The sequence below is a fragment of the Brachyistius frenatus genome, unplaced genomic scaffold (assembly GCF_029030835.1).
Source record: "Brachyistius frenatus isolate BFR_SWC_R1_liver_20210118 unplaced genomic scaffold, ASM2903083v1 Contig_120, whole genome shotgun sequence".
Taxonomy (NCBI): domain Eukaryota; kingdom Metazoa; phylum Chordata; class Actinopteri; family Embiotocidae; genus Brachyistius; species Brachyistius frenatus.
Window position 1 is genome coordinate 1,107,978 of NW_027210719.1, and position 23,847 is coordinate 1,131,824.

A 23,847-nucleotide genomic window follows, 5' to 3' on the forward strand; every position below is an offset into this window, starting at 1 on the left:
CGCGTGTGAGGGTATTTTAAGGATTAAGTCTTTATTTTAGGGTTAAGGTTAGAATTAGGTTTAGGTTTGGGTAAGTATTGGGGTTTGGGCACTTGGTTGTGTTTGGTTCCGGTCCAGGGAATGCTTTATTTGTCAGAGTGTCCTCACAAAGATAGAAAAAGCAACGTGCGTGTGTGTGTGTGTGTGTGTAGTTAATGTTGGGGTGCTGTCAGCCCAGGGACAGATCAATGAGGGTCCTCAGAAAGACGGCATGTGTTTCTGTGTGCTTTCATGCCATTGTTTTATATGATTGCACACAAAATGTGGTCATACAGTAAAAAACAACACAATATTGTATAATAGTTATCCCATATTAATATGACATCAATTCATAAAGTTTGTCATCAGGAAGCGGATATGTCGTGCACTGCTTTTCCTTATATAGATAGACATCTTCAATGACGGCCTTCCTGAATATATTGCCAAGTTTCACAATCAGCGTGAGGAGTGCAGAGCTGGTCTCGGGTTTTAACCACAGTTTTGACGGACGGATCTGGAGATATAACGACATGACGCTGGGCAGCTCAGGATAATAATATCAATACATATCATCTGGCATTACCCGAGAGGAAACATGCGGACTTTTCTGGGACTGGTCTTGGTGTTAATGGTCTCAGGTAAGCCTCTTTCATATCCCTAAATTAAACTGTCTTTCTCCCTGAAAATAGAGCCTATTGCAGATGCTGGATCAAGAAGTACTCATACAATGTGAAAATACTACAAGTAAAAGGCTATTTTACACATTGGTCCCTTTTATAAAAAAAAAAAAAAAATTCTAAATCATTATTTTCTTTATTAAAGCCTCATTCACACAACATATATATTTTGTGCACTCAAGTTAGCCTATTATCTTCCATTCCAATTATTTATTAAGTGTTGAATCTGTATTTAATCAGATAGTATCATTAAGATTCTGATCGCTTTTTCACGAGACAGGGAAACGTTGATAATCAGATAACCAAACAATCAGCATTCATAAATAACACAATTGGTAAACAGTCCTAAAAAAAAACCCATCAAATAATAAAGTCAAATTTGCAGTTTATGGCTTTTAAAGGGTTCAAAGCATTAAAACCTAGATGTGCCAAGTGCACCGCTGAGAACAGCTGAAGCAGTTTCTCCGACATGTTCTTTTATTACAAGATTTAAATGTTCAAGAGATGTTTGGAACAGCTTGAAGAAGGTAATCATCCAATTAAGTTCTTAGCCCTGTACCAGTACACTCTAAATTTAAGAGTCACTCTGAGCAGCCCATTGAAAAGTCAGCCTATGAAAGTGACTCTAATAAGAAAAAAGCTTCTGACTGAGAATGTGACTCCAAATTAAACTAAAATCTATTGATTGAACTGAATCTGTCATGTTTTCCCAGATTTATTGAAGTTACATCAGTTGGTTTCAAGTCCAAGTATAGTTCAGTTCAGTCAAATGTTCAATGCAGCAGGGAAACGTATCTGCTCAGAAATGTTTTTAAAACTTTGAGGAGATTCTGATAGCTTGACTAATGATAATCACCTTTTCTGTTGTAGGTGATGGCGAGGTTGCTGTTACAGGTGTCTTAGAGAAAAGTGTCCTTCTGCCATGCACCTGCTTGGATAGAAATTTGACAAGTGATTTTAAGTGGCAGAAGAAAGGCAACGAAACGAAGCTGTTGTTCATAAACAATACGAACAAGTCATACTTCGGGCCCAAATACAAAGGCAGAGCCAAAATATTTTTGAATGAGAACAGCAGTAACTGCTCTATTCTCCTAACCGACATCACAGAGGATGACCAGGGGAGATACAGCTGTATTTTCACCAGCAAAACATATCAATCTTTATCTGTGAATCTAAATGTTTCTGGTGAGTCATGAATTTATTCAGTCAGCATACCAACAATATTTATCCACTTAAAAACTTCCTGTTGAATCTTTCTTAATTTTAAGCCATGTCTTGTCTCACCAGCGATGTACAGTGTTCGTCAGCATGCTCCTATCAACCAGGGTGATGGTGTATGGCTTCACCAGTGTGATGTGAAAGCGCACTACAGAGAGCCTGAGATTCAGTGGCATTTGGATGGAAAGCTTCTTACAAATATGTTAACGACGAACATATCCATCACACGCACCGTGGACGCTTCTACTGGCCTCCACCATCTCACCAGCAAACTCAGGACTGAACTCAGCTGGACATCAGAGCCTAAATGTGTCATCAAGCCTAAGACGGGTAACTATTCTTTTAAATGAAAGTGTCAAAGAACACATGTTTCCTACATTTATTACAGTGAAAGCAAAACAATATTAAATGTAAAGCAGCAACAGTCATAATACAACACAACTTTAGAAAGTTACATCTTGTATAATATGTTTAAAATAACGTCTGTTGCATCAAATCATTAAGAAAACTAAATAATTGTATTATTTACTGATTCATATTTTCTTCGGTTTTTGCACCAATAACATCAGACGGTTTAAGGAGGCATGTCTTTCCATTCATCATCATCATTGTGACAGTCTTGGGACTTTCCTTAGTTTTGTGTTGCAAGATTACACGGTAAGCTTTTGTCATCCCACCAAATTAATTTCAGTCACATGATCTTTGAGGATTAAAGTTTAAACCGGATTTGCGCAACAGAGTTGTTGGCAGCCATTACCTGTTTTTCCTCTTCCATGTTGATGTTTCCATTGCTATTGTGTCTCCCAGGGGATTTTATTTAGCCATATCTCTTTGTCTTTAGTAAGTAGGTTTCACTGAGGACAAATGGAACGTGACAACTTCAAGAGCTGAATGGATGGGAAAGTTCCTCTCCTCTGAACAGGTGAATGGATGGGACTTTACAGACACAAACCGGTTGCATCCTGCATTCATGCTCATAGAATGAGCTTCTGAAATGAACATTCAGTTTTCATTCTGGAAATTCTAGATGAACAGTGAAGTAAAAACATGTATGTGTCTGAGGGCGACTGTGCTTTTCTCGTGAAGTTGACTTCTTTCTTTTCTTATATGACAAGGTGTTAAAATTTTACTTGTTGCATTTATGGTAGACTGATTAAAGTGCACTTTGCTCTTTCTCTGCCTTACCACATTTGTTTCACATTTGTAAATAATCATGTTCGTTCATCTGTGACATTTTTATGACACTCAAGAGGTATTATGCCAAAAAGTAATGCCAGTGAATAATCCTTACCTGGAAAGTCAGAGACTTTTTTTTCAAACCATTTTAATCTTCTCCAGTCTGAAAAGATGCTGTTAAACTCTGGGAACTGGTAAACAGACAGATTGCTGGTTCAACTCTGATCCCATGTTCTGAGTTTAGTCAGCAGCTGCAGTCAGAGCGGACAGATCTGAAGAAAGCTTGAGAACAGGGAACAGCAATAAAACATGATTATCAGCCTTCTCTGATCAATAAAGGGTTGAAATTAAAAAAAAAAAAAAAAAAACTGACAATGCTGTAACTACCGGTAATGGAAGACAAACAAAACAAACTAAGCTCTTTGGTCTTTTTGTGCATATTTCCTTTTGTTTTGGGGTTGCTAATTTCTTGACTCTCTGGCATCATTGTCACTTGTGCTTTCTTTCTGTAACTTGCTTATCATGTGTGCCTTAGTGAATGTCACTGATAAAGCTCAGTTGGCACACCATACTCCAACATTGAGAATATTTAAATATGTTGAGACTGCATCTTTGTGAGCCAATTTTTTTAAAATGTGAATTATGTTAAACTATAGCTGAGTCCAGCATTTTTATTTTAATAAAAACAGTTATGTTTGAATGACACACACTTTGCAGTGCAATTCCAAGGACTCATGACCAGGAATCTAGCAATAACATTTCATTGTAAAAAGCACAATGGTTTACTGTGATCTAATGTTTTTTTAATTTCCCTTTTTTCTTTATTAAAACGTACTAACAAACATACTGGGGTGGAAAATCTTTTGTGGAGTTTACATGTATTGCAATTGCAATCTGTATATGGTATTGTATTTTTTTCTTGAGAAATAATGCTTAGCAATCAGTTAGCTGTGAGATTTTTTTTTTTTTTTTTTTTTTTTTTTTACCAGCAACAATCACAAACCGAAAACAAATAGGACTTTCTTGGCATGTACAATAACTCACCTCTGACAAAATCCATCACAGTACAATAACACTGTTGACTGTGTTTCTTGGTTTGTTTGTATATTATATATATAGATATATAATGTACTGTATATACTGTGCATTTTATATTTTATATTTATATTTTTTACTGCTATTTACTGCTATTTTATTTTATTGCTTTTCTATTATTCTATTCTATTCTATTCTATTATTTTATTCTATTATTTCTGTTATTATCTTATTGCTTCTGTATGCTGCTGTAGCGAAAAAAATTTCCCCTCGGGGATTAATAAAGTAAATACATACCTACCTACCATGTATACAGCTCGTAAATTGGGAAAGTTTTTAAAAGAAACATCGGAACATAGAATTTTTTTTCCAAACTAAATAACTTGATTTAAAAATAAATAAATAAAAAAATCTCTTTTGAGTCAAATGCCTTATAAAATAATAATAATAAAAAACAAAAATTAAGGAATATAGTTAACTTTGAATGGTTCCTATGTAGTAATCAGTCAAATCTAATCGTATATAATCGTATATAATCGTATATCAGAGCCGCAGCCACGCTGTGTTACGTCTTCGTTGCCTTGTGACGTAGACACCAGGAAGTACTACACATGGCTAACAGGCTAGCTCGGGGCTAGCGAGCAGAAATGAGTCCGCATCTAAAAAAAAACATGATTGCGTGTGTTTTCACAGGCTGAAACGAGACTGACGTTTTGTCCAAGGTAAGACAGTCTGCACGACGGAAACGGCGTGCTGTAATGCTATTACAGCGGTCAGATAACAAAGTTTGTTAGCTCGATGCTAACGTATGCAAATACTGTTAAATCCGGCTTGTATAATAAAATGCAATTTGATGCAATAGCTCAGTCATAAATCAGCTGTGTCTGTTAAAGAGGTGTTGCATCTTAACTATTGACTGTTTCTAAAGTTGTGCCCACTCCATTTACAAACACCAGGAGACAAACATTAAAAATACACTTCAATTTAAATGCACCACAGACTATTACCTCGGTAATAAACACGCAGTATCATTGAATTAACACTTTCTGACAGTGTCAAAAGAAACTGAATATTTTGGTCCTCTGGCTGTAAAAGTAGAATTTGTGGCAGATCGTTTTTTTTTATTAGATTTAATTAAGTTGTTTAGGTTTTCCTTTTATGCGGTAGGGTTCACAATATCCTGATATGCAATGGGATATATTAATAAATTCAAAAATATTTACATTTTATACCCAATAGGCAGAAACCCTCTCAACTAATAGATTATTCAACCGTTTCAGAGCTTAATGTTTGGTACATTTACTTTTAAAATTGACATAAATTGATAAAACACTGGTGGAGTAAGTACATTCATGTCAATTCACCCATTAAGGATTAAATTGATTATTTCCAGCACTGATCGAGTGCACATCCACAAGAGGAATCGACAATGGGCCAACGAAGGAGAGCGGCAGCTGTGAAGAACTCTCCATCCCAGAGACACTCTGGAGCTCCTGCAGAGGTCGACAGCGGGAAACACAACATCTGCATGGTGTCTGACTTCTTCTATCCAAACATGGGGGGAGTAGAAAGCCACATCTACCAGCTCTCCCAGTGTCTGATCGAAAAGGGACACAAGGTGGTAATTGTCACCCACGCTTACGACAGGAGGAAGGGCGTCAGGTACCTGACCAACGGGCTGAAGGTGTACTACCTGCCCCTGCAGGTGATGTACAACCAGTCCACAGCCACCACCTGCTTCCACAGCCTCCCGCTGCTGCGCTGTGTGTTTGTCAGGGAGCGCATCACCGTGGTGCACGCACACAGCTCCTTCTCCGCCATGGGCCATGATGCGCTGTTCCACGCCAAGACCATGGGCCTCAACACGGTGCGTGACTCAAAATGATTCGACGGGTTTAACGCCATTGTGTTGCACATAATTTGCCGACGAGGCTAAAGAGCGCTATCATTTTCAGGTGTTCACTGACCACTCGCTCTTCGGCTTTGCCGACGTCAGCTCCGTGCTGACCAACAAGCTTCTGACCGTGACGCTGTGTGACACCAACCACATCGTGTGCGTGTCGTACACCAGCAAAGAGAACACGGTACTCCGTGCGGCGCTCAACCCGGAGATAGTATCTGTTATTCCCAACGCTGTCGACCCGACAGACTTCACCCCCGACCCCTCCCAGCGCCAAGATGACAGGATCACGATCGTCGTCATCAGCCGTCTCGTCTACCGCAAAGGTAAAGAGAAGTTATTGTGTTTGACTTCTTCCCACTTTTAAGGTAGGTCGTACTTGTAGCTGCAGGGTGCCGGGATGAATCAGACACTGCCCTTGTTTTGGAAACAAAGTTCAGGCCCCCATTTTTGTCCAGTTGCGGGCCTTATTTTACACTTTCATCAGTGCATCTAAAAACAGGAGAAAGACAACATTAATTAGGTTAGGTTAGGTTAGGTTAGGTTAGGTAGTTACTTACTTTATTAATCCCCGAGGGGAAATTTTTTTTTTCCGCTACAGCAGCATACAGAAGCAATAAGATAATAATAGAATAATAGAAAAGCAATAAAATAGCAGTAAAATAGCTGTAAAAAATATAAAATATAAAATGCACAGTATATACAGTACAGTATATATCTATATATATTATATACAAATTATGATCGCACCTTAACAGACAAATCAGGACTTTATATCAGTTAATTTTGTATTTTCACAGATGTACAGTTTTAGCTCACATGTTGGACCATAAGGACAGTAGCATGAAATTGCAGCACAAAACATTTTAATTAAATTATTAACAATGTTTATATAATACACACTGTAGTTGTCTATAAGAGAGCACTGTATGTAACATGTTTATCTAAAAAATGAATACTGGTTAATCTGTAATTTCCAAACACTCAATTATCTTTTTACATATCAGCCTCAACAATCCAGTTTCTTTAATAAGGTTCGATTAAGAATTACGTCACTGTCATTGAGAAAACACGCGTTCACTTTCTTTTCCTCTCTTCAGGAATTGATCTTCTCGGTGGAATAATCCCAGAGCTCTGCCTCAAATATCCTAATCTACACTTCTTAATCGGCGGAGAGGGACCGAAGAGAATTGTGTTGGAGGAAGTGAGAGAGAAATACCAACTGCATGACAGGTACCGCTGGATGCTCATATTTCCAGAGGTTATTTCATAGGAAAGCAACAACTACACTGCTTTTAAGGACATGTCTTTGGTTGGAAAAAATGCTGTGAAATGGCACCGCTTTACTTTCATGTTTAATCTTATGTCTCAGTGGTAAAGCAGAGACATTTCATGATCTGAAACTTGGCAACACTGTCTTGAATATTTACACAATGTGTGGGAAGGATTGCAGATACGCATTGTTGTGTATGAAAATACAGCGAGTTCAACTGTGTTTTCAGAAATGATCCTGTGACGGGAGTCTAGTATGGAGGGTTGAACACTCGGTTTGTGTGTATCAATGCTGATGTGACTAAAGTCTTTAAACTGAATCTGTGCAGGGTGCGTCTGCTCGGTGCTCTGGAGCACAAAGATGTGTGTGGCGTTTTGGTTCAGGGTCACATCTTCCTCAACACATCGCTGACTGAAGCGTTCTGCATGGCCATCTTGGAGGGAGCCAGCTGTGGACTGCAGGTTTGTTGTCATTCATACAATAATTCAAAGAAATCGAGCACTAAGTAGGCTGTGCAGGATTTCAGTCCAATGGCACAATACCGAGGCCAACAAGTCAGTTTGTTTTACAAGGAAAAATGATCTTTAAAGTCACCTGTCACCGGATTGAAGGGAAAGACAGATGTGACACTTCGACCCAAGACAGCCAGACCATGAAATATTTTATTCTGTTAGAAATAGTATTTATTCTCATTTATTCATTTACATTTATAGCTGTGTGTTTGTATGAAATATGAACATCCATTCCTCTTATCTCAAAGGTGGTAAGCACTCGTGTGGGGGGCATCCCTGAGGTGTTACCTGAGGACCTGATCACCCTGTGTGAACCCACTGTGCGCTCATTGTGTGCTGGTCTGGAAACAGTCATTGCCCAGCATCGGTCGGGCTCCGTCCCCTCTCCCGCCTCCATCCACGAACGTGTACAAAAACTCTACACCTGGAGAAACGTGGCAGAGAGGACTGAGAAAGTAGGTTGACCAAAATTTCCTGGTAGTATCACTGCAATATGTATTATGGATTTACACTGAATCGTGTCCTTTTTGGTTGGTCAGACAGCTGAAAATACAAGAATACAGTAAACAGACGGAAGCTGCAGATTGTGTTTTCACCTTCTTCAGCATTGTAATCTCTACCTCTTTCTCTCACACAATTTTAAGATGTATGATTTGACTTTTTGTGGCGAAATGCACCTTTTTTAGAGTTGTAGTTAAATTCTACCTGTACGTTTTAGTCTTTTTTCAACACGGGCTTTTATCCTCAACGTTTTATCAAGAAACTTAGCATATTTTACAATGAAGTTCTTAATTATTTGGACAGATAACTGAGTGGCGTAACATTTTCGGAGACATACTGCATCTCTACTTGCAGTGCGTTTACACTTATGTAGCCTTTTGAAGTTTAGAGAAGTCGTTAAAGAGTTGATTCTTTTTCAAATTCAAGCATCTTTGCATCATGAGATACAACTGTGAAGACCTGCTTTTAAAATAAGATACAAAGTACGGGACGCGATCTGATTACCCAGCTGATGAATGTGTACACAGAAGAAGTAACCAGGTTACCGAAACACGTGGTTTTCCTGCGTAACCGGATTTGTCCGAGTATCCTGTTGTCTCTTGTGAGTGTAAATGGTCCACACAGCTGAGCCTACGATAGATGCTGAATTGTTTGTAGCCACTCATCACTGTGTTTTTCCTCTCAGGTGTACGACAGCGTGGCCGGGGAGGAGGTTCTTCCCCTGGACAGACGGTTACGGAGGCTAAGGGCCCACTGCGGCCCCGTGGCTGGCTCCATCTTTGCGTTTGTAGCCGTGTTAGACTTCCTCTTCCTGCTGCTCCTTCGATGGTTGGTGCCAGACCGGGTCATGGACGTCGCTGTGGACGGCACCGGCCCTCGCGGCCTGTGGAGGCAGGAAACAAGCAACGGAAATCAGGGTTTCTCCAAACGTGCCATGAAGCGAGCAGCAGAGACAGAAACCTCATCGCAGTGATATCTCCAAACCTGCTCTGCCTTACCTCCAGCTGTTTACAGGGTGTTGTATGTGCTTTTCATGGTGCTAACAAACATTTTAAACATGACTACTTAATGCTGAATGTGCTCATGGTCACCCAGAACATTGTTTACATTTACTCACCAAAAGGGACCTTGTGTGAAAGCATCCTATCTAATAGATGTTTTTTATAAAAAAAATTAAATCTATAGCAGTTTATAAGCACTTTTTAATTTGTTGTGTACCGTACAGGTTGCACTGAACCGAAGGACAGAAAGGGCTGACTACTTGTACACTCACTGGGAAGCAAAGCTGCAGTATCTTACGTTCAGTTATCAGCAGACCTCATGTTTTTGTTTAATACTAAAATTCACAGATTTGTGAAGCTGTCATCAGAGCACATTGTTTAGTCCCAATTCAAACTTTATGAACACCATTCTTTTGTTTTAGATGTTACATATTTATATGTAAATGTGGGAGTTTGACTTCAAAACAGTCAGATCTGGAAAATAAAGCATACTTGCTAAAGTATAATCTGTTCTTACATGTCATTTTATTTAAATTGTTTCATCTTCTAGATACATTAAACAACTATATTTTTGGAGTTAGTTTTACGGAAGAGGCAGCTCTGGAAGGAAGAGCGCCAGACAAAACACAGAGTAGCTGTGAAACGTGAGGAGATAGAGGGGTGTGTTTTCAAGGCTAACAGTGGGGATTTGTGTCAACATCGCATTGTGTCTAAATGAGCCTCATTTAAGAAGAAACTAAACTGAAAATACTAAACTTTTTTATGCATATACGTGTCTACATGTAGAGCTTCTATGTTTTTGACTGTGCATTTGGAGAAGTGAATGTGTTTTAGAGCTTTTCATTATGAGATATCCCTTGAGTTACATAGTTCATGTAGTGACAGCGTTTCAATCGCAGCTTTTGATAGTAAGTACTGTGCATTCAACTAAAAATATGTTGTCATCACAGAAAATACTGCACATCCACATTTCACAGGTTCAGCAAAACACTGCTCTTGTGTCCTCCAAATATCCAAAGTTTGAGAAACGTGTCCATGCCTGTGTGTGTTCCTCTGTTTTGTAGAATGCATAACTAAGTGTTTTCTCCAAGGTGTGTCAGCACAGCACCATTTCAGTATCCATTGTCATGTACAGTACATGCTGTGGACTAAATGTGGTAATGTGGAGGAAGTGGCCAGGACCCAGATAAGAAGGGGAGGAAGGTCTACTTCATGTTTGTGCATCCGACTGGGTGAGCTTGCGTCCTGGACAATCCTGGACAGTCACAGAAGGGTCTGCTGTTGTTTCATTTGAATCATGGCTGCTGTTCAAACAGAGGTTTCCCTGTGGCCACAATCTTGGCAGAGGCCTCTGTACATCTATGGGGGGCTGCCATGCAACTCGCTGATGGCTGGTAAGTTTATTCTGCTATTTTTTAGTTGTTCGGTTCAGTTGTGTTTTTAGAGAAATTAAAAGACGTTACTTCTTGAGCAAATGCACAAACTTTCCAATACGTGTGGTTTAGCTTTGCATTAAACAATAAAGACAATTTTAGACTTGTCTCTTTATAGTTTTAAGTTTTTTAAAAGTTACTATTTTTGTAATCAGATTTACATATTGGTTGAGACTTAAAAACTTTGCATGTCAAGTTTGTTGTCTGGCTTTGCAGAACCCAACCAAACTCTGAATGCTTTTAGTTCAGTTGTTTTGGTGCTTAACAATTAAAATGACCCTGAAAAACCCAAAAAACAGGCATTCAAATGAAGTTATTGTAACATTACAATGGACAGAGCAAGTTCACCATGTTATGAATGTGGAGACCTTCCTGATCCTTTCCTCTGCCTCTCAGACTCCTGGTCAGACAGAACTCCTCTGCATGAAGCGGCTTATCAGGGCAGACTGCTCCACCTGAGGACCCTGATGACTCAGGTACAACTAATACAGGTCTTTCTGGAGTTTTACATCATGTCCTCCCAGTGCAACACGCAATCATTTCATGTGATCAAATTTAAATTAATATCTGACAGTATTATCCTCTCATCTCCCCTGCAGGGCTTCCATGTAGACACGCTCACCATGGACCGAGTGTCTCCTGTCCACGAGGCTTGTCTCGGTGGTCGTTATGCTTGTGCCAAGTTCCTGCTGGATAATGGTGCAAATGTAAGAAGACTGTCAATTTAATTCTACAGCATTTATCATCCAAATTAACACCCTAAAAACAAGTTTTATTTTATCATACAAGTTTGAATCAATGAGACTGATTTGGATGTTAAAGGTCTTTGTCCAGACAGAGGTCCAAATGTCAGGTGGGACATAGTTTAGATATTTGGGAATCAGAGCAGCTGGTCAGCTTCAATTTCAATATTGTTAAGCTTAACTTGGATAACTATTTGACTACAGAAGAAGAAAAAGGATTTACGAATGTTGTGATTGTCGCTTCTTTTACATATTGATTGACCAGTTGGTCTCAAAAACATTTGACCACCACAAGCCTGTTAAGAATCCTCTACAATCAAGATTTGAAAAGATTAGAGAAAAAGGTTAATTGTCATTATCACTGTGATTTCTTGTCAAAACATGAAATTGGGAATATTTTCTGAAATTACTTACATTTTGACTGAATTTGTAAGTAAAAGTAGAAATACAAAGTCTAGGGCTGTTAACCGACTGCATAATACCAGTACAGAAAGTTTATTTAGCCAATCAGCCTTTTCTTAAAAGACTTAAACTTCACAGAGTTTAAGCATTACAGTCTTTACAATTGCAAATGTTTTTTGAAAAAAAGTTTTTCTTTGTTGTTGACCAGAGTGTAATTCTGTATCAATGAAGTAATCATCCAAACCCTTGTAGTTGTTTTGTTTTACTAGAAACAACAGTGATGACATGAAGTCTGCTGTGCTTGGGTATTTGTGTCCCTCTGTAGGCAGAGGCAGTGACAATAGATGGCGCCACACCTCTCTTCAACTCTTGCAGCAGTGGGAGTGCTGCTTGTGTCCGGCTCATCCTGCAGCACAGTGCCTCCATCCACACCACCTACCATCTGGTATCACCCATCCATGAGGCTGCAAAGAAAGGTGTGTGTCTGTGCAAAAATGGAAAAGGCGTCTCAGGAGAGATTGTGATGCAGTGTTGTACCTTCACCATATCACAGAGAGTGTCTGGAGCTGCTGCTGTCCTGTGGGGCTTGTATAGACTCGGAGCTGCTGGTGGTGGGGACGCCGCTCTATTCTGCCTGCCTGGCTGGGGCTGCAACCTGTGTGGAGGCGTTGCTGTATTCAGGTAACAACAAAAAGACTCAGACAAATGTCTATCCCCCTAACAGACGAATGTATAAAGTGGAAACCTCAGCTGTTCTTTTAGCTGTAGCCTTTTGTTAGTTTCACCTCTAGTTCTGCACAAAAATATATGAAATAAGAAGTGATAAACAGTTAAACAAAATATCCCTGAGAACTAAAACACTCTAAGGGTCCTATGTAAGATGCAACATTAAGTCAAACATTAAAACCAGTTCTTAAACGGTGAGTTCTCATTGCCTACATTTAGAAAACTCCAACTGCAGCAAGAACCCCTGCTATCCAGACTTGAGGATATAGTGGAAAAAACTAACGGGTCACATGCTAATATTAAACCACTCAGAAATGCCTGTACTAAGCTGTGTTCACAACAAACTTTGTCCGAGCTGCTTTCAGAAAGCCTCTTTTCTTCTTTTTTATCTGCGAATTTTACTTATTTTTTAATGCAAACTTCTCCTGACCTGTTAGCATTGGTGCAGACATCACAGCTGTAGTTCTGAGGTCGTTTCAATTCCAAGAAATAGGAGCATCAAACGATTTATTCAGCCGACACAATAAGAGTGTACATGATAAGAGTGATAATGTAACATTTTTAAATTACAGATAGAAAAAATATTTTTATTCCAGGGTTTGAGAGGACATCACTATACACTATGGAACAGACATGTCGCTCTGTTTTCTGTGATTTTATAGACAAAATGAAAAATGTCGTGCCAATTAATAAACAAAGAAAATGATTACAGAATTCATTGCAGCCTTGGAATTATTGAATGCAGCTGATGTTGCTGCTTTTGTCCCCGCTGTTCCCTGATTGATTTTGACCATTTCTTTGCCTCCCTCTCACTTTCCATTTTAACATAAAAGCAGGCTTCCGCAGTTCACAGCAGCACATTTATTTGTATGGCATTTCTAGTCAGTCTAATTTAAGAGCTGTCAGACTTTACTGCAAATCATTTAATATTATTTAATGCTCTGCTCTAAGTTTCACCAGTTCCACTTTTCCATTAGTTGCTACCTTTCACTGTGTATATTGTTTCCAACCACACAGTACTTAAAGTAACTCTATAGAGCACATGAGGGCTTTTGGTGTTTACATCATGTAATTTGGCCGTTTTACTTGGTATCAGGTGTTACATTTTTTTTCTGTTTTTCTGTATGTGTAGGAGCAGATGTTCAATTAGGATGTGGGCAGGACAGTCCTTTACATGCTGCAGTTCGGGGTGCCAGAGCTGACGTGGTGGACCGCCTGCTGGACTTCGGTGCTGATGGGTCCTGCAGGAACGCTGAGGGAAAGACTCCTCTGGGTCTGTCGACGCCAAACAGCGCAGCGAGACTTGCACTGCAGAAAAGAGGTGTGTTGTAACATACTGACGCACCACTCACAATCCATTACCCTGTTTAATTTTTTTTATTTAACAGCTATGTCCTCTCTCCTTTGCCCAGGTCCCTGCTCTCTGTCTCAGCTGTGTCGTTTCTGTGTTCGTCGAAGTCTCGGAAGGAGTCGTCTGCACAGAGCTCCCAGCCTCTTCCTTCCTCACAGTATCAAGGACTTCCTTCTTTACCAGTGAGACACTGTGCTTTTGTAGGTTGACATGCTCAACATACATTGATTCGTCCGCACATTTTTGCTTTGCGACTCCTATACAAGGAAAAAACACCTCCACATTCAGTATAGGATTCAATTTTCATCTCTATTTTATGACAGTTGTTTTTATATTATATTTGTTGCAGTTTAGGTCAAACTCAAAAGGAACATTTTTGATACAAGAGTGGAAAACTATATTTCAGTGACTGTTACATATCAGGTTTTGTATTTTTATACTTAAACTAAAGCTCTCCATTGGGAATGTTTTTAAAGGTTAATTTATCAAGTTATTTTGTTTGTAAAAGTGTTTTGGCCTTTAAACACTGTGAATATTTCATATTAAAACTAATCATTTTGGCAGTGATGCAAATTTGTGACAGATGTACAAAAAAGGTTTGAATAGATTTGTGTTTCTTCAGAAAAATTATGGGTTCAACATCAGCCAGAGATGAAGATCTTGTTCTTCTGGTAAGTCATCAAAACTTGTTGATTCCTTCCTACCAACTCAAATATATTTAAAAGTAAACCAGACAGCCTGGTTGCTTGGTGAAGCGTCTTCCCACATTGTGCCCTTTGTCATATAACATCAGGTGGCTGGAGAGACACGTGAATCTGTACCTGCTCTATCTGCCAAGTTGCATTGTGAGTAACGTAGGCACCAGGTTTTGAAGAGGAAGAATGCATGAATTGCTCCTTTGAACCTCTATAAGATGCCATTTTGACTATTACAACGTCTGATCCCACAAAATACTATAACCAAAACCTATAAGCCTCTCTATCGACGCGGAATATGTCTTTTATTGTGTAAAAAGTGTCAGTAATGTTTTTGGCACATTAGTGATCGACAGGTTGTGAGTGAGGAAACTCAGACACCAACCTGATGAGAAGACAACTGGAAAGATTTTAGTGGGAAAAAGCACAGTGTTCTGGAGTTGTGTGTTTTACATCAGTGGATATGCAGTAAATATATAATGAACTGTTAAAATCCGTATACATGCGACAACCCAGAATAAGGGTTTTAAATTGAGTAGCAGGAAATTATAAAAGACAATCAATGACAATGAAAACAGCAGCAAGCGTGAAGGATCTAAAGAACTGTGGAATAGACTGCGTTGTGTTACTGAGTTGCTCAAGGGGCACTAATTTCCTTTATTCAGATGCCACCCTGAAAGGTCACCTCTGCAGAGACCTGAAAGACCTTATTTGAGTAGATTTAACTTGACATTTATTTACCCTGAATAGCAAAGAAAAGCCTTCAGCAAAGCTTCTGAAGGAGGGATATATGACATTCTGAGCTTTCCGCTCCTCATCCCCAAACTCACTAGTTACCCAAGAGAAAATAGTATGACTAAAAATATATAATATTACTATATATTATTATTATTATTATTATTATTATTATTATTATGATAACTGGCGACTTGTCCAGGGTGTACCCTGCCTTCGCCCAGCGCCCCCGTGACCGTGTTCAGGATAAAGCAGGTATAGATAATGGATGGTCTTAAAAAGGACAACAGGAGGGAGTCATGCAGATCAAATGAAGTGTAATTGTACAGAAACATCCAGATATTAAACATTTTTTCATTGATGACACAAAACCAAAACAAGTTTACTTTACAGTTCTGTCATTTGCACATTTATATAGAGTGTTGCACTCTGTTAAACTGATAGCCATCAACAAAACACTTAATGGAAATGAATCCATCACAAGGGAATCTGTCCACATGTCATTACAATCCACCCAACTCTTCTTTAAATTGATCAGTCTTGACCAAAATATTGGACCAACATCCACTATGCATCCACTCATAACGCTGTTTTAATGGGTTTTTTTTTTTTTTTTTTTTCAAATGTCACTGTTTCTAATCAATGTCAATTTAATATTTGTGGGTTTTGCACTTTTGAGCAAACAAAACAAAACATTATTTTTGTAATTATATTTTCTGACTCAACATTTAACTGAATATTCATCAAAATAACCAACAGACAAATCAATAATGAAAACAGTTATTTGCAATAGCCAGTTTCTGCCTAATATATTACACATAAACCTGAAACAAGACCTTCAGCGAGTGTTAAGTTACTATTTAAACACTTAATTAAGAATTAACAAATAGCTGCTAAATTTGTATGTACACGCAGAAGCAAAGCCAACAAATGCACCATTAGCAACCTCACATTATACAGTAAATCAATACGTACACAATGTGTAATAGGTGACATTTCTTTTAATAACAACACTTGGCAAATATATAATAAGGAAATACTGTATTAATATGCACAATAAATATTTTTAAATGAATTGATAAATCTGTTTCATGAATGGTTCATACCACAAGTAGAAGCTGAGCACATCTGATTTTTATCATAATTTAATTTATAACACAAAGAGAACACACCGACAATCAGGATCTGTTTTAATGTTAGATTTAGTTGTCAGGGAACATGCAAAAAAAAAAAATTGCTCTTAAGCAAATGGAGACGCTGTATTGTATTTGTAACAAGCAGCTTCAGATCTGTGGAGACTACATCTGTCTTTTGACCAAAACTTTTGTTTTAAAGCCAAATCACCTCTTATACTGCCAATAGATATTTTAAAATAATCAATTATTAAGTTTTTTTTTTCCGTTATTGTTGTTTTTAATATTAACCACTCATCAACTAAAATAGCAAGTGACTCTCGTCCTGAAGAACATGTTAAAGTTACAATCTCGATCTCAGTGTTCTTTCTTTTTGGTGGCACCCATGGCAGTCAGCAGTAATTGCAGCTGTGTTTTTGGACGTCACTTCCCAAAGATCCAAACAGTGTCACCTGTGTCATGTCAGTTCGTTGGTTGTTGGCAGTTCGAGTTAGAACACAAGAAAGTGAAAAGGAAATGATCTCTTCTGAGACCCTGGCATAGACCGACAACAACGCTTCTTCTTCTTCTTCTTCTCCTTCTCCTTCTTCTTCTTCTTCTTCTTCTTCTTCTTCTTCTTCTTCTTCTTCTTCTTCTTCTTCTTCTTCTTCTTCTTCTTCTTCTCAGTGCTCTGCTTCACACCAGTGAGTGGAAGAGCAAGCCTGTTGTGTTAACTCTGTTTACCATCTTGAAAACATCATTGCAGGGTGATGCAAAGCGCTTCACTGACTGCTCTGCATGGCATTTTCTTCTGTGAATGTTGCCACAGTCACTCAGCTTGTTCAATTTCTATTACTGCAAATGCAAGTGCAGTAATGAGTGGACCACAGGCTCAATCAATATTGTGTTCCCTCCTTCTGTGATAGATAATGACTTTAGACACATTTATTTAAATTGAAATCCTGCAGATTATTACTTTGAGTTCATGAAACTTTCTTCAGACGCTGGTTATATTTGTCCTGACACTATTCTGGCTGTACAGGCGTCTGGGAGAGGCGAAACACAGCAGCTGCTTGTTGAAGTGTTTGCTGAAGCTTTTGCTCATCATATACAAAGCAAACGGGTTCACGCAGGAGTTGGTGAAGGCCAAGATGCGAGCACACACACTGGCAATGAAGTGGGCCAGCGACGTATCCACCTGGTCGTAGTGGTAGGAACGGTACAGGTAGATCACATGACTGGGGAGCCAGCACACTGCAAACAAGCCAACAAACACCAGCACAGTTTTGGCCAGACGCTTTCTGCTCTTGATCTGACAATGAAGGAGAGAGAGAAGAAATTCATTTCTACATTTTTTTTTCTCCATTCTGTACCATATGTACCCAAATATCTGGTTCCCCAACCACATTCCCGTCACCCTGAGCTGCACTGTTATTCAAAATGTTCACATTAGAGGAATAGTTTGACATTTGTTTTCTTCCCGACCGTTATCTTAATGACAAGGTTGACACCACTTTCAGGCCTTTATTGTGAAGCTGCAGCTGGTTAGCTCCACTCAGCTAAAAGAGGTTTTCAAAAGGTCACAAAATCTGCCAACCAGCACCTCAAAGATACCCAGTTAGAGGTCATATATTGTATAAAATTCTGAATTCTGTTTCTTTTCTGAATATCCGGCAAGTCTAGGTGCTACATAAACACAGTAAAACCATTAAAACACATCCTATATTAAGCCACTGGGCTGTTTGGACTTCTGTACGTTGGTGATGTCACAAATGATATGCTCATATCATATACTTGCCCTCAGCACAGCCCACTGTCCAAACTTGTATTTGGAAGAAAATACTGAGCGGTCATTTCCTTGCAGCGCTAACATGCTACAAGTCAGAAGAAAACCTGTGGTTGGTCAGGAAGTGCATCGCAAAGAAAACAATCAGCCGATCAGAAGAGAGGGTCATTGATATCAACGTGTCTCGAATACACAAAACAGCCTGTTGTTGGTGGAGTCTCTTTGAGAGAAGCTGAAGAGAGATGTAAAAATATACTGAGTTTTTTTGGTAATTAAAACGACAATAATATGTTCTCATGGATATCAAAACTGCAAATAAAACATCAGAAAAGAGTCAAATATAGGACCTTTAAAACACCATATTTAACTTAAGTAAGATGTTACCAGGCAACCAGGAAAGAAAGATCACAAAGACACAGGAAACCTTGGACAAGAGTGTTATTATACCCCACAGCATGGTACCAACCGTTATTTTCATCATCGGTACATCTTAAAGCTATTTTCTTGAACGATTTGATTATTTCGTGTGAAAAGTGTTGGAAAACTGAAAAAAGGCCATCATTCTCTGAAAAGTAATTTAACATATTGAACTTGCTGTTTTGCCCTCAGCAACAGTCACAAACCCAGAGATGTTGAGTTTCGAAGCCTATCATGGGAAAAAAAACTGGGAAACCAGAGAAGATTCACATTTTAAGAGCTGGTACCTGGGTATGTTGGATGTTTTTGTTTAAAACTTAGGTTTATTGAAATTGTCCCCATCTGTTCCTCTGGTAGCCTAATCTTCATGAGACATAACCTTAATGTCCACGGTTCAGGGCCAGGAGGATGTTTGACACATACCCCCTCTCCCGCTACCCTTCTTTCCTGCCAACATTAAAATGAAAGCAAAGTGGCCCAAAAAACCTTGTCCACTGAATATCTTTCAGTCAACCGGTCAACTAATGACTGATCATTTTGGCTCTTGAGTGCTGGTTGGTTTCTGGGGAAATAATGACACTATCATGTACAGTGGGGGAGCTTATCAATGAAAGTTATGTCCTGTAACCCCTCAGGAGGTAAACCTGGCCGTGGTTATAATGTATTTATTTAAGATAACCTAAGATAACTGGTTGCTAATTGTGGCCTTATAAAACATATTTACAGACAATCTTCTTGTCAAGAAAGAAATAAGATGTCTTCTAAAAATTGAAATCCTTCTGTGGCTGTATTTGGAGGACATTTTGTGGGTTTTTTTTAAGTGTTGCCAAGAAGATACCTTTTTTTTTGTTTTGGAAGTAAACAAACAACAGAGTCAAGAGCCAGACCTGTTTTTGGAGGTACTGGTGTCCTTCAGCAGGGATGTCCGCAGAGCTTCTGAACAGACTGCGAGCGATGAAGCAGTAGTAAACAGATATGACAAAGAGCGGGATGATGTAGAAGATGAGGAAGGAGGCGGTTGAGTGGATCTTTGGGTGCAGCTCCCCGGCATGGGGGTAAGGCGCACAGGTCACGAATGTCTCATTGGTGTCGCTGGTGGTAAAGGTGTGCAGGTCGGAGAACACCGCTTCAGGAATCGCCAGAGTCACAGAGAACAGCCAGATGGCCCCCGCTCGCAAACTGATGCTAAGTGTTGCACTGGACCTGTTGATGTCCAGCGGTGTGACGATAGCTTTGTACCTGAAGGAAGAAAAATCATTTTTGGATCAACTTTAATGGCTTCATTACAGTTTCTTAATTAGCACATAATCAATCAAGCCGATTATTGTTTGGTTGGTTGATTGTTTTTTTTTTGGTTGGTTGATTGGTTGGTTGGTTGGTTGGTAGGTTGGTTGGTAGGTAGGTTGTTTGGGGACGCTTTGGGAATTAAAGCTGTTAAATGTTCAAGCTGCTTTAAATTGTAGGGAGGTGTGCTCAACTGCATAAGACATGTTGATAACTAAGCAGGGAACATGAAAAAAAAATTTATCAGTAAACTCAAAAAACAAACATTACACACACACACACACACACACACACACACACACACACACACACACACACACACACACACACACACACACACACACACAAAACAAATATCAGGAACTTTGTAGACATTTTTATGTGTAAATCTGTGGCAAAGATTTCTAGAACATGTAGGCATATGTGATGTAGCTTAATGCCTAAGACATGCCTTAAAGAAAACCAGCCCCGATGCGCATCATGTCACTCTAATCCTATAAACATGTTTAAGAAAGAAATCAATAAATTGGGAAATTACAACGTTTTTAAAAGCATGCGCAGACTGACTGTGTGACAGGTACCGGTCAGCGGACAGAGCCGTGAGAGTGAACACGGATACTCCCACCGAGGTGAGCTGGATGAACGGGATCAGTTTGCATCCCACGCGGCCGAAGAGCCACTCGTCCACCAGGTAGCGACTGGCGTCCACCGGGGCGCAGGTCACCAGCAGCAGCAGGTCACCCAGAGCCAGGCTGGACAGGAACAAGTTGGGTACCGTGCGCATGGACTTCACCAGCAGACACGTCTTCATCAGAGTGACATTTCCAATCAGACCCACCACGATGATGATCCCATAGACGGCAGCGATCCCGATGCCAGGGAGCCAGATGCCGTACTGGTGCGGCTCTCCTCCTGTCGAGTTCAAATACAACACTCTGGAGACGTTGGGAGGAAAAACGCTACTGTCCTCCGGGGTTAAAATGAACTGATCCTCCAGAGACATGGCAGCGCAGGAATAGGACACAGGTCTTCAGTCTGGTGTCTCCTGATGTGTTTGCTGGAAGCCTTTATAAACTTTATGAACTCCTGCTGGCGCGTGCGTCATTTCACCGGCTACGGGCTGATGGGGGTGGGGGTAGGGGGGTGGGGGGGTGGGGTGGTGTCGTCTATAAGAGTAGACTGATCTGACTAAACATTCAGCCCCCGTGTATCTTCAGGGTTAAAATCACTTTGTTCTTTACTAAAAGGCTCCTCTCAGTATGAATTTGAGTCTGAATTTATTGGCAAATATACGCACACACTTCCTGGGAATGTCCAAGAATACATACAGATCATCTTGATGTGATTTGGAGGTATCACACCTTCAGTGTTCATTAGCAGCCAACACAAATAAATCACAAATTGATGTAAAGTAAAAGAGACCATTCTTACTTCTTCAAGTACTTATTCAACTCTTACCCTATTGAGGCTGTAGCTGTACATTGTAAATAATAATAGCCTAATAAATACACATACCTTGTTGTTTTTATAAATGGAAATATATATTTAAGTATGGAAACATAAGAATTTAAAATAAAGTTATATGCAGCTTTTCAAAAATGATTGGTTGCATAATAGAACTAAATAATGGTAAAATAAAAAAATTATTATGTAATTAATCACTGTAGACATAATTAAACTGAATTATGTAGTCAGTCAGTGGAACAGTTGTTTCTCACTGAAGAATTTAACTGTGATTAATATCTAAGCCGGAGTACCTGACAAATAGTTTGACTGAGTATACATCTTATTATCTAAATCTGATTATAACGCTCACATATGTGTATCAAAACAGTTTCTTGGTCGCTGTATCGTTGCTTCTCACATTGTCTGTTAAGTAATCTCTTTCTTTTGTAATTTCAGTGCAAATTAAGGGGAACAAAATCCTTATTCCTTTGTTTCCTTGGTAAGTGTTTCCTTGCTGAACTGCAAGTAAATCATTTATTCATTGTATTAAATTAAAGTAATTAAGTGGATTTGTCAGACAGCTGAAGTCTCATTAATTCAGCTTTGCTTTAGACTGATTATTCACACAGAGAAAAGTAATGGTAATGGAAATGCATTAGACAGTTAAACAATGAACAAAAGAATGACTGTACATATCGATACGTCTTCACTGTTTCTGAGACAAACGTGGAAAAAATGTGAAGCTGTACTTTATTATCGCGGGGAACTTTCAACCCTGTATAATCAATATGTAGTCTGCTGGCTCCCAGGTGAAAAGAATGTGGCTTTTCACTTCATGCTGCTGAAGTGAAAAGTCTTAACCAATCTATTTAGTTGTTACAAAGGAACCTGATGCTTTATTGTCAAGAAGAAGAGATGCTTTTGTCACCACTAATCAAAGTGTCTTCTGGCACCTTCTTCTTTATCGTAGGTGTGAAGGTCAGATCTTTCAAACCTTTCCAGCGCATCACCTACACAGTGTTCAAGGCCCCTGTATCTTTCACTGGAGACATATTGAAGCATTATTTTCTGGGACATCAGATCCAGCCAACTGAGTCCCAAATCATTTTTCTCATATAAATGCAAATTGAGTTTTGTTGTATCCGTGCAGCAGATAATGCAGAGAGAAAAAGCTTCTTCTGAGCGGACTTGAAGAATTTAGATTTGTCCACATCTGAGAACTTTACTCAAAATTGCCTAAAAATGTTTTCAAAGAACCAAATGGTTTCAGCATAGATCATTTTTAATTTTATTTTCCCCTCGTGTATACATTTTTTTCTGCATCTTAAAAGACTGAGGAAAAATGGCCATCAAAGAAAACTTACTTGCACTTGAAGCAAGCTTTTGTCTGACCTCAAACAGGACCCCACTTACTGATTCCATCTCTATAATTGCCAGTAATGATCAGATAGACCACAAGATGTTTTCAGAGCTCTGGGTGGAACTGCATCCACTTGTGTTCTCTCTTTGCTGTCCTTCTCTCGCACACAGCTTTGAGATAAAGACATAAGAAAAGCTTTGCCTTTGTTCAATTAGCATTTTTTGGGGGGCCATTTTAGTTTCTGTAGAAAAGAAATTGTATTGAGTGCTCAAAAATGTAATTACTTCTCTATTCAGAAGATGCCCTATGCTTTCACGTTCGTATCTCCAAGGCTTTCTTCCATTTTTTTTTTAAATTTCTTTATCTCTGTCTTTCCAAATGGGTCAAAACTGCTAGTTTCAAATTCAAACATTCAAAGCTTGTCTCACAGTCACACTCTGGACTCAGATAACCACCACAGTCATCTGGAAATGGCACACATTAAATCTTTAGTGAATGAAACTGATACCTGACACCTGTAACATCTCTGAATATTTATTGTATTTGTTCTTTAAAATGGAGTAATGTGTCCTGATTTATTTTGTGAGTTTATTGTGAGGTTTGGTTATGAAACTGTCACAGTGTAGAAATACAAGAGAGTGAAATCTAAGTAAATATCAGAAACTTACAATTGTTCGAAGGTAGTTGAAAGTGGTCTCCACCCCTGATTACACATTTAGTCACAGATAAAGTTATTACAGTGATATTTTTACTGCACTGTCAAGGTGACAACAAATAAGTAAAACTTCATGTATACAGCAATTTTTAACCAGGTTGGTTACAAATTCCTTTGCAGTTAAAACAGACAATAAAAAGCATTTGAATAATAAATATTGAATCATGTTCCAACCAAAATAAGAACAAATTAGGTGAAACATCTGCGTGGGATCCCTAGGACTCAAGACCCCTGGGACTTCTATCCAAAGAACAACAGCTGCTCCTTCAGGACCATGGACAGCAGCCAGCTGAACCTGCAGACCTTTGTCGTCACCTGGTGGTGAAGATAA

The 23,847-nt window shown here is 39.1% G+C and overlaps 3 protein-coding genes and 2 long non-coding RNA genes across 5 annotated transcripts; 4 read left to right on the top strand and 1 right to left on the bottom strand.

The window, feature by feature from the left end:
* Positions 1–246: 246 nt before the first annotated feature.
* On the top strand, positions 247–2,229 carry LOC138629719 (uncharacterized). The gene is made up of 3 exons (XR_011311570.1): positions 247–656; positions 1,566–1,880; positions 1,983–2,229. It is a non-coding gene; the product is annotated as an uncharacterized lncRNA (long non-coding RNA).
* A 243-nt stretch (positions 2,230–2,472) lies between these two features.
* Positions 2,473–3,933, top strand: LOC138629731 (uncharacterized). Its single transcript, XR_011311575.1, has 2 exons — positions 2,473–2,570; positions 2,762–3,933. It is a non-coding gene; the product is annotated as an uncharacterized lncRNA (long non-coding RNA).
* A 799-nt stretch (positions 3,934–4,732) lies between these two features.
* On the top strand, positions 4,733–9,810 carry piga (phosphatidylinositol glycan anchor biosynthesis, class A). The gene is made up of 7 exons (XM_069713608.1): positions 4,733–4,846; positions 5,518–5,991; positions 6,080–6,350; positions 7,125–7,257; positions 7,626–7,758; positions 8,058–8,264; positions 8,996–9,810. The coding sequence occupies exons 2-7, from the start codon at positions 5,554–5,556 to the stop codon at positions 9,281–9,283; spliced, it is 1,470 nt and encodes a 489-aa protein (XP_069569709.1). The 5' UTR covers positions 4,733–4,846; positions 5,518–5,553; the 3' UTR covers positions 9,284–9,810.
* Positions 9,811–10,608: 798 nt separating this feature from the next.
* On the top strand, positions 10,609–14,152 carry asb11 (ankyrin repeat and SOCS box containing 11). The gene is made up of 7 exons (XM_069713648.1): positions 10,609–10,705; positions 11,141–11,220; positions 11,344–11,451; positions 12,215–12,369; positions 12,419–12,570; positions 13,748–13,936; positions 14,028–14,152. The coding sequence occupies exons 1-7, from the start codon at positions 10,609–10,611 to the stop codon at positions 14,150–14,152; spliced, it is 906 nt and encodes a 301-aa protein (XP_069569749.1).
* Positions 14,153–17,190: 3,038 nt separating this feature from the next.
* LOC138629711 (gastrin-releasing peptide receptor-like) lies at positions 17,191–20,998 on the bottom strand. The gene is made up of 3 exons (XM_069713605.1): positions 20,577–20,998; positions 19,599–19,950; positions 17,191–17,820 (listed from the first exon to the last, which is right to left on the bottom strand). The coding sequence occupies exons 1-3, from the start codon at positions 20,996–20,998 to the stop codon at positions 17,506–17,508; spliced, it is 1,089 nt and encodes a 362-aa protein (XP_069569706.1). The 3' UTR covers positions 17,191–17,505.
* Between the last annotated feature and the right edge of the window lie 2,849 nt (positions 20,999–23,847).

Coding starts and splice junctions, on each gene's coding strand:
- piga (XM_069713608.1), top strand. CDS start 5,554: ATGGGCCAACGAAGGAGAGCGGCAGCTGTGAAGAACTCTCCATCCCAG. Junction 6,351..7,124: donor CCGTCTCGTCTACCGCAAAG/GTAAAGAGAAGT, acceptor TCCTCTCTTCAG/GAATTGATCTTCTCGGTGGA. Junction 7,759..8,057: donor GAGCCAGCTGTGGACTGCAG/GTTTGTTGTCAT, acceptor CTTATCTCAAAG/GTGGTAAGCACTCGTGTGGG.
- asb11 (XM_069713648.1), top strand. CDS start 10,609: ATGGCTGCTGTTCAAACAGAGGTTTCCCTGTGGCCACAATCTTGGCAG. Junction 11,452..12,214: donor TGCTGGATAATGGTGCAAAT/GTAAGAAGACTG, acceptor GTCCCTCTGTAG/GCAGAGGCAGTGACAATAGA. Junction 12,571..13,747: donor GGAGGCGTTGCTGTATTCAG/GTAACAACAAAA, acceptor CTGTATGTGTAG/GAGCAGATGTTCAATTAGGA.
- LOC138629711 (XM_069713605.1), bottom strand. CDS start 20,998: ATGTCTCTGGAGGATCAGTTCATTTTAACCCCGGAGGACAGTAGCGTT. Junction 19,951..20,576: donor ACGGCTCTGTCCGCTGACCG/GTACCTGTCACA, acceptor TTCTTCCTTCAG/GTACAAAGCTATCGTCACAC. Junction 17,821..19,598: donor ACCAGTACCTCCAAAAACAG/GTCTGGCTCTTG, acceptor CTTCATTGTCAG/ATCAAGAGCAGAAAGCGTCT.